The sequence below is a fragment of the Tupaia chinensis genome, unplaced genomic scaffold (assembly GCF_000334495.1).
Source record: "Tupaia chinensis unplaced genomic scaffold, TupChi_1.0 Scaffold149011_1, whole genome shotgun sequence".
Classification (NCBI taxonomy): domain Eukaryota; kingdom Metazoa; phylum Chordata; class Mammalia; order Scandentia; family Tupaiidae; genus Tupaia; species Tupaia belangeri.
This window is the reverse complement of record NW_006208857.1, coordinates 1,360,956-1,373,057: the sequence shown is the minus strand read 5'-3', so window position 1 is coordinate 1,373,057 and position 12,102 is coordinate 1,360,956. Positions and strand designations below refer to the sequence as shown.

General features: G+C 45.2%; 1 protein-coding gene across 1 annotated transcript in view; it reads right to left on the bottom strand.

Moving 5' to 3' along the window:
• VWF (von Willebrand factor) overlaps positions 1-12,102 on the bottom strand; it is a 183,061-nt gene that overhangs the window by 159,778 nt on the left and 11,181 nt on the right. Inside the window, exons 4-5 of the mRNA XM_006170833.3 lie at positions 7,088-7,190; positions 6,419-6,627 (exon numbers count right to left, since the gene is read on the bottom strand). Coding sequence (XP_006170895.1) covers positions 6,419-6,627; positions 7,088-7,190 — 312 coding nt within the window. The remainder of the gene's footprint in view (positions 1-6,418; positions 6,628-7,087; positions 7,191-12,102) is intronic.

The following is a 12,102-nucleotide window of genomic DNA, read 5'->3' as shown; positions in this document are numbered from 1 at the left end:
TTTTTTGGAGAGGTTTTTGCTATAGGGCATGTGCGCTCGCCAGACAGACAGAGAGAGACAGAGAGACAGAAAGCGAGAAATCACCTCCCGGGGGGATGGCCATGCCACAATCCCTTCTCCTCCATTCTCCTCTCGGGATCTTGGGCACACACGCACACGGGCCCGGCATGAGTTTAAGCCACCGGGTCCAGGACTCGAACCGTGGTCAACTACATGGGAGTCCAGCAACATAGCCATTACGCTAACTGCTGGTCCCCTCCACTCATTCTTTGAGATGTGCTCAATAACATCCTTTTCCAAGGAGCCTTTCTGAATTGGCTCCCCTCCCTCCCCTTCACCCCAACCTAGCTGGGTATGCCCCTTCTCTGTGTTCCCTCAGCACCCCGGGTATCCCTCTACTAAACTCCCATTATCCTCGAGTTAGTATTCTGTTTATATTCATCCCCCACAAAATTGTGAAGTTTTTAATTAAGGGCACAAGCTGTGTCTATTATCTTTAAGTTCTTATTTGATAGATTATAAATACTTAAAATATTTTTGCAGAAGGAAGGTGAGGATGTGACTTGGAACCTAAGCACCTCAGTCACTGCATCCTCCAGGCTCTCACAGCATCTGTGCGTCAGTATTTAGAGCATCCATGCTACTGACAGCTACCTATAATAAACTGTGAGGGCCTCAGTGTCTACACTGCCTGGCGCGAAGTAACCTAATAACACTAGTGAATCTTTATTTATAGTATTGAGATGAGTAGAACTTTGCAGAGGCAGGCCTGGAAAAGTGAAGGATGTTTCAAAGTAAATAACGCACTTAGGGATAAAAAATAAACTATGCCTGGGAAAAGAAAATAAAGTGAGGCCTTTGAAGTAGAGTTAGTTGGCATCTGGGTTTTGATAGGCAGACAAAGGAAAAGCACCCACACTCCAAAGGTATTGGATCGCTGAAAAAGTCATGACATATTTTTTCTATGTTTTCCTATGCCTTTTCCGATGACCCAATGTACTCACTTCCTAGTCCCCGAAACTTGTGAATGTTATCTTACATGGCAAAAGATGTGATTAAGTTAAAGATCTTTAGGAGGGAGCCCCTGTCAGGTGGCTTGGTGGGCCTTAAATGCAATCACAGGTATCCTTATAAGAAACAGGTAAAGGAAGATCAGAGATACACACAGAGGAGAAAGCCATGTGAAGATGGAAGCGGAGATTGGAATCTCATCACAAACCAAGGAAAGCCTGCTGGAAAGTGACAAGGAGCAGACCCCCTAGAGCCCCTGGGGGAATACAAACAGCCCTGCCCACATCCTGACTTTGGATTTTTGGTCTTCAAAACTAAGGAGAATATATTTCTAGGTTTTTAAAAAATAATTATTTACTTAATTTTACTTATCATTATTATTATTTTTTTAAATTTGACCAGAAAGAGAGTGAAAGTAAGAAAGTAAGCCTCCAGGTCCGGGACTCAAACTGTAATCAGCCATGTGGGAAGTTTAGTGCCTTAACCACCATTCCACCCACTGGTCCCAAATTTATATTGTTTTAAGCCACCCTATTTGTGGCAATTTGTTGTCAACCCTAGGAAACTAATATATGAGAGAAGCCAAGAGAAGGGAGTTTAAGTTTGTGGAATGACTATTTGCCAGGCGTTGTGAGAGGTGCTTACTGGGGACCCGATCTTGCGAGAAATACAGGCTTGGATGCTTTCCAATACACTGTATAAGGAAGAGGCATAGAAGAAGCTCTGACGGAGAATAGCTCCTTCTCTGTGTGTCCTGGGCTTATCCCACCAATCGAGTGAGCCCAATTCCTCATATGTGAATGAGAGGTAAGACTATATGAACTCCAATATCTCGCCAAGCCTGACCTTCGTTGAAGGGAAACTTGGTAGGTTAAATCTGAAATGAAGCATAAGGCTATCCAACAGACAGAACTATCAATATTCTTGTTTACAGAAAACCCTTGAGAGCCAGAGTTAAACCTAAACTGGGAAAACTTCCAGAAGTTAGGAAGTAAGATGAACTGTTTGGGGACAAATACTGTTGAGTTTTTATTAACCAAAGAGAACTGAATTCCCAGTCTTCTGAAGATAATTCCCCAAATATCACCACAGCCCTGATTCTTGTCAATAAACATCACCTTCTCCTTCATAGATAGCATAGGTCCCATTTTTAGTTGTTGGAACCTGAAAGCCTGGAATTAAAAGGAAATATAGTTTAAGGATAGAATGTTCACACCTAGTAATATGGCAAATTTGAAAAATCTGAAAACCATGCCACTCCCACAAACAAATATCTTATTAAATTCATGGCTAATGTCCCGTCAGAAAGTAGGAGGAATTCCAAGAGACAAAAAGAAAAGGAGGAGGAAGTAAAGGAGGATGAGAAGGATAAGGGGAGAAAGCTGAAAATGGAACTGACAAGTGACAAGTGTCATGATGTCTATAGGGTATTAGAGCGAGGGTGATAATCTTACCAACCAAGAGGCTTGGGGTTTTGTCTGTTTGTTTGTTTTTTGGTTTTTTTGTTTTTTGGGTTTTTTTTGGTTTTTCTTTTTTTTTTGGTTTTTTTGAGAGGTTTTTTCGCTATAGGGCGCGTGTGATCGCCAGACAGACAGAGAGAGACAGAGAGACAGAAAGCGAGAAATCACCCCCCAGGAGGAATGGTCATGCCGCAATCCCTTCTCCTCCATTCTTCTCTCGGGATCTTGGGCACGCACGCACACAGGCCCGGCGTGAGTTTTAAGCCACCGGGTCCGGGACGCAAACCGCGGTCGACTACATGGGAGTCCAGCGACATAGCCATTACGCTAACTGCTGGTTCCCCGAGGCTTGGGTTTTAAGAACTCCAGTGGAGATGGAAAGCAGGCTTTGATATGCATAATGTGGTGAGGCAGAACCTAAGATCCTCTTATGAAGCTGGTACCCTTGAAGAATTATATCTTCAATGAGAAAGTTAACAAATAAAAAGTTTACTCTGAGAAACAGAGAAACGAAGTTCATTTCCTTGGTCTGGGCTCTGGATAGGAGGGGATTAAAAAATCCCCTGAAAATCTGTAGTGGTGGGAAACCCATGTAGGTTTAATATTCTGATGTATACTTCTTATAAGATTCAGTTAGCGTAATGGCTAGGTCACTGGACTCCCATGTAGTCAACCACAGTTCGCGTCCCGGACCCAGTAGCTTAAAACTCACACCGGGCGCGTGTGCGTGCGTGCCCAATATCGCAAGAGGAGAATGGAGGAGAAGGGATTGCAGCGTGACCATCCCCCCGGGGCTTTCTGTCTCTCTGTCTCTCTCTATCTGTCTGGCGAGCGCACGCGCCCTATCTCTGTACTGAAAAATAACATAAAACCTTTGTAAAAATGAGCTCACCATCCAAAATTATAAAATAAAGGAAATAACACACTAAAAGCAAGAATCAGCATACACAAAAATTGCAGGACTAGAGCTCCAAAAACTTCAGATAACAAAATGTTTATATAGAAGTTACAGGGAACCAGCAGTTAGCGTACTGGCTATGTCACTGGACTCCCACGTAGTCGACCGCGGTTCGCATCCCGGACCTGGTGGCTTAAAACCCACGCCGGACGCATGTGCGTGCGTGCCCAAGATCCCAAGAGGAGAATGGAAGAGAAGGTATTGTGGCATGGCCATCCCCTCTAGGGGGTGATTTCTCGCTTTCTGTCTCTCTGTCTCTCTCTGTCTGTCTGGCGAGCTCATGTGCTCTATAGCAAAAAATCTCTCTCTCAAAAAAAAAAAAAACAAGAAGTTACAAACATACATTTAAAATTATTGTTATATATCAGAAATTGAAACATGGCGAAAGAACTAGACAATAAAAACAAAGCAGTAGGAAAAAGCCACATTTACCTTCTAAAAGTACAGAAACAGTCAATAAAAAAGAAACATCTCAATTAATGAGTTAAACATCATTGGTAGACTAGACAGACTTAAGAATCAGTGAATTAAAAGATCTACATAGTGATGTGCTGAGAAGTCAGTTCTGAATTATAGCATTTACTGATTTCCATGGTATAAATACTCATGCCATCACAAATTTCAAGCTTCCAACATGACATTACTGAATGTGGAATTGGGAAGAGATGCACACAACTGGTTCTCTCAACCAGCATGAGTATACACAATATAAGCAAACCACCCAAAAAGTAGCACAGAATGATAAAAAGATATAAAAATAAAGAGGAAAAGAGAATGAAATAAAAATATCCAACATCCGTCTAATAATTTCAGAGGTAGAAAAAAAAGAGACTGAAATTTTTCTAAATCTGATGAAATGGAGAAATCATCAGATTCAGTAATCACAATAAGTACCAAGCACAATAATAATAATAAGACCCACACCTAAACACAACATAAAGAAATTTCAGAATATCAAAAACATAAAAGTGACCTATACACAATAATAGAAGACATATTATTGACAAAGAAATAACATTTAGACTGACAACAGACTTCTCAACAGAAACAATGAAATAGCATCCTTAAAGTATTGTGTAAAATAACTAGAACTAAATAACTAGAACTTAATTCTAGAATTCTGTACCCAGCTAAAATATCATACAAGAATAAGAGAGTCTGTTTCAATTGTCGCTACAAGGCTTTTAATTTAAAAAACTACTAAAGGCTGTTTGTTAGGTAAATGTAAGTTGAACCCAGAAGAAAGGAAAATTTATGGGCAAATAATCTTTTAAAGATAAAGACATCACCAATTACGTAAAACTATAATGGTTACACCAAATATTAAGTCATCAAAAAAGTCATGACATATTTTTCTATGCAAAAATTGGATTTCTGACAATCCAATAATAATGCCAAATTTAATGCCATCTCCTCTTAGGATTTTGGGCACACAGGTACACACTCCTGGCATATTTTTCAAGCCACCAGATCCAGGACTTGAACTGCACAGTCAGTCATGTGGGCTCTAGCATCTTCATCACCATGCAACCAACTGGCCCTAAATATCACTATTATTATTATTAAATATTAGCATGATCTTTTCTGTCTCCTCACTGTAAATTTTTATCTCTTTTCATGCATTTTATATTAAATGTTGTTGATATATTTGAGTTTATATTTATCATCTTATTTTGTGCTTCTACTATTATTTCTTTTTCTAAGCTACTTCTTTCCCTCCTACCCTTACTGCTTCTTCTATCTTGTTTAAGAATTTCCTTGGGAACCAGCAGTTAGCATAATGGCTATGTCGCTGGACTCCCATGTAGTCGACCGCGGCTCGTGTCCCGGACCCAGTGGCTTAAAACTCACGCTGGGTGCGTGTGTGTGCATGCCCAAGATCCCGAGAGGAGAATGGAGAAGGGATTGCGGCATGGCCATCCCCCCTGGGGGGTTATTTCTCGCTTTCTGTCTCTCTGTCTCTCTCTGTCTATCTGGCGAGTGCACACGCCCTATAGCGAAAACTTCTCAGAAAAAAAAAAAAAAAAGAATTTCCTGTGGAGCTAGCTATGTGGGATCCAGTCACTTAACCTCCATGCCACCTGCTGGCCCCATTTTGAAATTTTAAACATAGTGGCCAGGATTGATGGCAATGGCAACTTTCAATTCTAAATGGAAGTTAGCAAATTCATAGAATGAAACAAAAATGAAACTATGTTATATATATCAAAATTGGTTTTGTGCAGCTAACATGGTATCTAAAGGAAAATTTATAGCCATAAGATAGATAAATGATAGCTAGATAGATGGTGGATAGATAGATGATAGATAGAGAGATAGATAGATAGATAGATAGATAGATAGATAGATATAGATGATAGATAGATAGATATAATAAAAAGTTTGAGAAATCGGTGCTAAAGAAGACAAAAACAAATGGTCTCACTATTTCCCAACACAGTATAATTCAATTAAAGGGACAATCAACTGTTTCTCTACACAGTTGAGTCATAAAGAAGTAGAATAATATATACGAATGTTCACGAACATCTTTTGCTAAGGAGCATCACTAATTGAATGTTTATGTAATTAGAATTATGGTTTTCACATTACCTACAATATGTTCTATTGCTCATGAATGCACACATACATATACATCAAGTGGCCTTTCAGAACAGTCTGGAAGTATGTTCTGTATAGATTTTATCCATTCCATTGTAGCAGGCTCAGGAGGGTCTACTCATGCCATCCAGCATGTACCCATCACCTACCACATGTAAGCTGCTATGGGGAATTCAAAATTGAACAAAGTCAAGTTTGAGGAGCTTCATGATCTGGCTTGGCCAGAAGTCTAGGCATTGAGATAGAGGGCTAAAAGAGAAGGCTGGCAAGGTGAGGTGAGGTCACAGCCAGACTTGAATGCCTAGGGAGGAGTTTAGTAAAGTTCTGTGAACTAGGATGTAAGAAGCATAATCACACTTTAGGGAAATAGTATCCCAGGAAATCTTACCTTCCTGGGTTCTAAAGTCATCTTCAGCGAAGATGTTCAAGTTTCCACACAGCCCACAGGTCTTGTTGAAGAATCGGTCTGACAGCAGGACTTGAAAGTTGCCGTTGCCATCGATTCTGGCCACAAAGCCATAGGCCTCACTGGACAGCTTGTAGTACCCAGCTTCAGTTTCCAGATACAGCCCTTGGGAGGCGTAGGGCAGGGAGACTCTAGAGGGCAAAGGAGAAGCTCAGAATTGGACTTCTCAGGGCCAGCAGGTAGTGGGGTGGTTAAGGGCACTGGACTCCCACATGGCTGATCACAGTTCAAGTCCTGGACCTGACAGCTTGCTTTCTCACTTTCTCTCTCTTTCGCTTTCTCTCACTCTGTCCCTCAGGTCAAAATAAAAAGCAAATAAATAAAGTTAGATAAAATAATTCTTTTTTTAAAAATTGGACTTCTCATGCATCTTCTGGATGTCCCTCCCACCTTTCAGCCCCAACCCCATGTTATGTGGTTCAGAACGCCATGCTACAAAGCACCCCAGGGCCTCAACTAGCAGGCAGGAGACACGACCCTCACTTTCTCTGGGCACATGCACTTCCTCTCTCTGGGCTCCAGCTTCTGAGAGTGGTCTGAGGGGATCCCCAGGGTATTTTCTAACATGGACATTCTGAGCTTCTGGCTTACCTCTGGTCCCCTTGTATCACGGAACCATTGACAAACAGGTGGATATCAAAAAATTCCCCAAGATACACAGAGAGGCTCACTCTCTTGCCACTTTGGAAGTCCCCTGAAAGAGAAGCATTCATAGTAGTTATCATTACCAAAAAAGAAGACAGCAAATTTATTTTAATAATCATTATCTCAGGACCAGCAGTTGGCGTAATGGCTATGTTGCTGGACTCCCATATAGTCAACCGTGGTGCCCAAGATCCCAAGAGGAGAATGGAGGAGAAGGGATTGCGGGATGGCCATCCCCCCTGGGGGGGGTGATTTCTCGCTTTCTGTCTCTCTGTCTCTCTCTGTCTTTCTGGCGAGCACACACACCCTATAGAAAAAAAATCTCAAAAAAAAAAACATTATCTCTACAATCTTATCTCAGTGGGAAACCTACTCAAAAGACTTAACCAATGTGCAAGAAAAATCTCCCTACAAATATCATTTACTCAGTCATCTTTCCATTCATCTAAAAATATTTATCGAAGCCTTCTGAGTACATAGCCCTCAGGTAGGCTATTTTATTTCACAAAAGAAAAATTGTAAAAGCCTGATCTCTTCCTTCTAGAAGTTTACAATGTAGGTATAAACATCAGAAATGCACGCGGCATTGAATACACTGTTAGGCAGTGACTAAAAGCAATGCTATAAGTTATTGGTAACAGTATCCCAGGATAGGATTATTTAAAATGTTATCTTAGGACAGGCCATGGGTTGTTTAAAATGGAGCTGTAGGGGCCAGGTGGTGGCACAGTGATAAAGCAACTGGGAAAGTTCCTAGGTTCATGTCTAGGGACCTCCCTGAGCATGCCAGGATAATGTGCACATGCCCACAGTCTGGGCCGGCTGAGATTGGGAGAGGATCATGGCGAGAGGACCCTGATGGGGGGTGCCTGTCTCTTCAGAGGAAGATTCTTGAGTTCCACCTCAGTTTACTGAATTTGATTTTCTAGGAGAAGTTCAGGAGTAGTGTAGATAAAGTGCCTCACACAGTGACCCAATGAGGACTCCATAAATGATCGATATTGCCCTTGCAGATGTTGAAATAGCCGACGACATCATAAAATAGTCCCTGACACTGGTCCTGCCGTGCAGGGTGAACATGGAGACAGGGGAGATGGCAGTTGGCATGAAAGAGTAACAACAGGCCAGGGACATTTGAGGCAACATTAGCGAGGCTTAACCATCTGCAGCCGTCCTGGGAACTGCTCCCCAAGCCCAGCCCTGGGTACTCAAAGGCAGCTGATTGGTCCTAGGAAACAAGGCAGCCAGAAGCACAATGGAGAGTCTGAGTCTCAAACATTGGAGTCTGAGAAACAGACAGACACAGAGATGAGGAGCACCATTGAGGACAGAGCGGCCGAATGTGGGGTACTGCTGCTCAGGAGTGCTGAAGGAATAGGGGCATAGGCACATGGAAAGGTTAGCCTTGGAAATTAGGACGTTTTTCTCTTCCTAGGAGGGGTGGGGAAGTGGGGGCTCCAAATCCTGAGCAGATACCATAAAGCTGTTGGTGGAAAGCCCCGGGAGCTCAGGAGCACTGCTGACTTGTTCTGCAGCCATAGCCAGCATCCCAATGAAAGGAGCCAAGGAGGAGGTCTTCGGCTAGGTTCCTGAGCTGGACCAACGCTGCTGGAAGCTAATGACCACCTGGTGCACTCACACATAAACGCACACGCACACACACACACATGCCCGCACTCTTGACCAACCAGAATGAACCAGAAAATAGGCTTGTTTCCAGTGAGATTTCAGTGAGGGCAGTCCCAGGCAAGTAACTAGTCCTGCCTGAGACTAGAATCTTGGGGCCAGCAGGTGGCATAGTGGCTAAGACGCTGGACTGCCACATGGCCAACCATGGTTTGGGTCTGGACCCAATGGTTTGAAAATCACACTGGATATGAGTGTGTATGTGTGTGTGTGTGTGTGTGTGTGTGTGTGTGTGCTTAAAATCCTGAGATTTAGCTGTAGGTCATTAAGCCTCGCTAATGTTGCCCCAAATGTCCCTGGCCTGGAGGAGACTGGAGAAGGGGTTATGGCATGGCCATCCCCACCCCCCTTCTCATGATGGTGGGGGGTCATTTCTCACTTTCCCTCTCTCTGTCTTTGGTGAGCACACACACCCTGTGGCAAAAAGCTAAAGAAGGAATAGAGCCTTGAATGATGGGCCATTAGCAGCTCAGAGGCTAGCAGGAAAGGCCAGCAGCCCACCCACAGTCCACAAGGCACATGCAGCAGAGGTCCAGCCAACACTGTCAGAAGGGGAGCAGAGAGGCTTCGTCTTACCTGAGCTGGACGTCTGCCTGCCCTGCCTTTTCGTTAAAGATGGTTTTTGCAGCAAGAGAATCTTTCTTGAGATAGTGAGAAAGCAAGCGACCAGGTCTAGGACTCAAAACATGGTCGGCCATGAGGGAGTCCAGTGCCCTCAGCCACCACACCTGCTGGCCCCACAGCAAGAGAACCTTTAGAAGTCAGACAAGTTCTGATAATAAGAATCAGCCACAGAACAACAACCAACCAGAAAGATATCGATCGAGCTAGTGAAGTAAGGCATTACTGGTGGAATCTGAGTGATGGGGATATGCCTATGTATGCTTTCAACTTTTCTGTATGTTTGAAATTTTCCAGAATAAAATGTTGAGGAAACAATGAGACAGCTTGGCAACAGCCTCTGGTCTGCAATCCTTCCCAGTTGCCTTCCAAGTCCCTGGGCATTTGCAATGGGCCCAAGACCAAATCCCTTCTTCAGCCTCTTTTGCTTCCAGCACACAGCAGCCTGGGTGAGCCGATGTGTGAGGACACACGTCCACCCCACGCCTTCTCACTAGAGACCACCGGGAGCCAGGAGGCCCCTCCAGGAGCCCTGGGTCTCCATGCTCCTATGCTCACCAGCCTTGCCTCCTCATCAGTAATGCCCTCCTTCCCATCCCAGTCTCACTGGGTGGGTGGACAGGGCAGTTCTGCCCCCGCTTCACTGGGTGACTCAACCAGTAGGTCATCTGAGCCAGAGGTGTCTCCCTCCCACGAACAGGAAAGGAATGCCCGTGGCCTCGCCTTCTTCCTCCTTTCTAAGTCTTTCATGGAGAGTGCATCTATCATGCACTCTGATATTCTCTGCTGTTTTCTACCCTGTTCTGTTTCATCTTTATAAATGCAGGCTATAACCATTAAATTAATCATCAGACCTACAACTTGTGACTCAGTTTGGAAAAGCACTGATTTTACAAATGAAAAAACACAGGCCTGTTTCTCCACCTCCTACTGCTGGCATTCCAGACAGACACTGCCCTGTTGGGGCACCAGCCTGTGCATGGCGAGTACGATTCGCAGCACCTGGCCTGTACCCACTAGCCACCAGTGGTGCCACCTCCAATTGTGACAACAAAAGTGTCTCCAGACATTGCCAAATGTGCTCTGGGGAAAAAATCACCCAAGTGAGACCTACTGGTATATATCATTAACCCGGGGCAGGCCCACACTCGTGTTTTCTGATCCCAATCTCCTTTTGCTACTTGGGCATTGGAGCACTCTGAATTCAGCTAGCTACCCTGCAGGGAGACATCTAAGTCGCCCTTCTATTTGATTTGATTTTCCCCTCTCTGCAGAACTCGGGGTGAGGGTGGAATCAAGTGTGGTATGGCCATTAGGAAAGCGAGCACCAGAACTTGCCCGTAAGCCCAGAAGGGATTCCCCCGCTCCGCAGACCTTCAGGTTAGCACCTCCTGTGACTGCCAGGAGGAAGGACTAGACACCCACCCCAAAAAGTCAGCCGCGTCCTCCCAAGGCTCCTATCGGACCTCTTAAACACTTGAGTTGAGGCACTGGTTGAGAGGGTAAGGCCCCCACCCCACATGTCAGAGAGAGAGACATCCTGACAGAGGCAGGGGGCAGCTGGAACCAGATGAAACTCACTCATCCGCAGTTCTGACAAACACCCCCGACACGCATGCCTGTATTTTGATGTAGGTGACCCTCCTTCCAAACTTAGAACTGGTGGTCTGGGCTGCCCACACATTACTGATGCCGGAAGGAGCGCTCACCCTGGGGAAGTGACTCAGCATGTTGGCGGCTATTTGAGGCTCTCTCTGAGCTGGTTTGGGGGCCAGACACTACAGCCATGGCCTGGGAAGAACCGTCTTTACAGGCAGGAAGACCCAGGACTCCTGACGGCTTTCTCTGGCTTCTGTGCTAGCCTGTAGGAGGCCTGCGGCCTAGACCTTGGACCCTGAAACCTACCCGGCCAGGAGCTGAGATCAGGGCGCAGGGCTCCCCTTTGCACCAGGTGGGCCTCCCTGTGGAGTAAACACTCTTCCCCGGATGTGAGCAGGTCCACAGGCCCCAGCGAGGAGAGTGGATTTGCGATTGTATCAAGGAAAACAGGATGTCACCGGGAACAATGGATCAGAGGTGCACATTGCCTGTGAGCCAAAACCCCAGGCTCTGAGTTCCGGGCTCCTTCCCCAACTCCATCCCTCTGGCCCCTCAAGCCCCTGATCACCAGGGCCAGCCCACCCTCCTCAGATGGTTCCTCTTCTCCCAGCACACCCCAAACAGCACCAGCAATGACAGAAAAAGCGGACACCCATACTCTGATGCTAGCAGTGCCATTTTGGGTGGGGATGAAACCAATCTCCATGCAAGTGTGCTTGAGCCACAGCGTCCCGGAAAACTGATGCTCGAAAAGAGCAAATCATTCTAAGAAAAGAACGGCCGCCCAGTGGAGAAGCCCACTGAGATGCTTTGGAGTAGAGAGGCCTTCCACAGCCCTTCAACTCCCCCCAGCTCCGCAGTGAAACCCCGAAAAGAGTAGCCAGAGCGGGTACCTGTGCAGGGTGTTTGTGCATGTGTGTGTGTGTGTGTGTGTGTGCGCGTGCACGCACGCACAAGTGTGAGAGAGAGTATGTGTGTGAGTGTGTGTGTGTGAGCAAGAGAGTATGTGTGTGAGAGTGTGTGTGTGTGAGAGAATGTGAGAGAGTGTGTGTGTG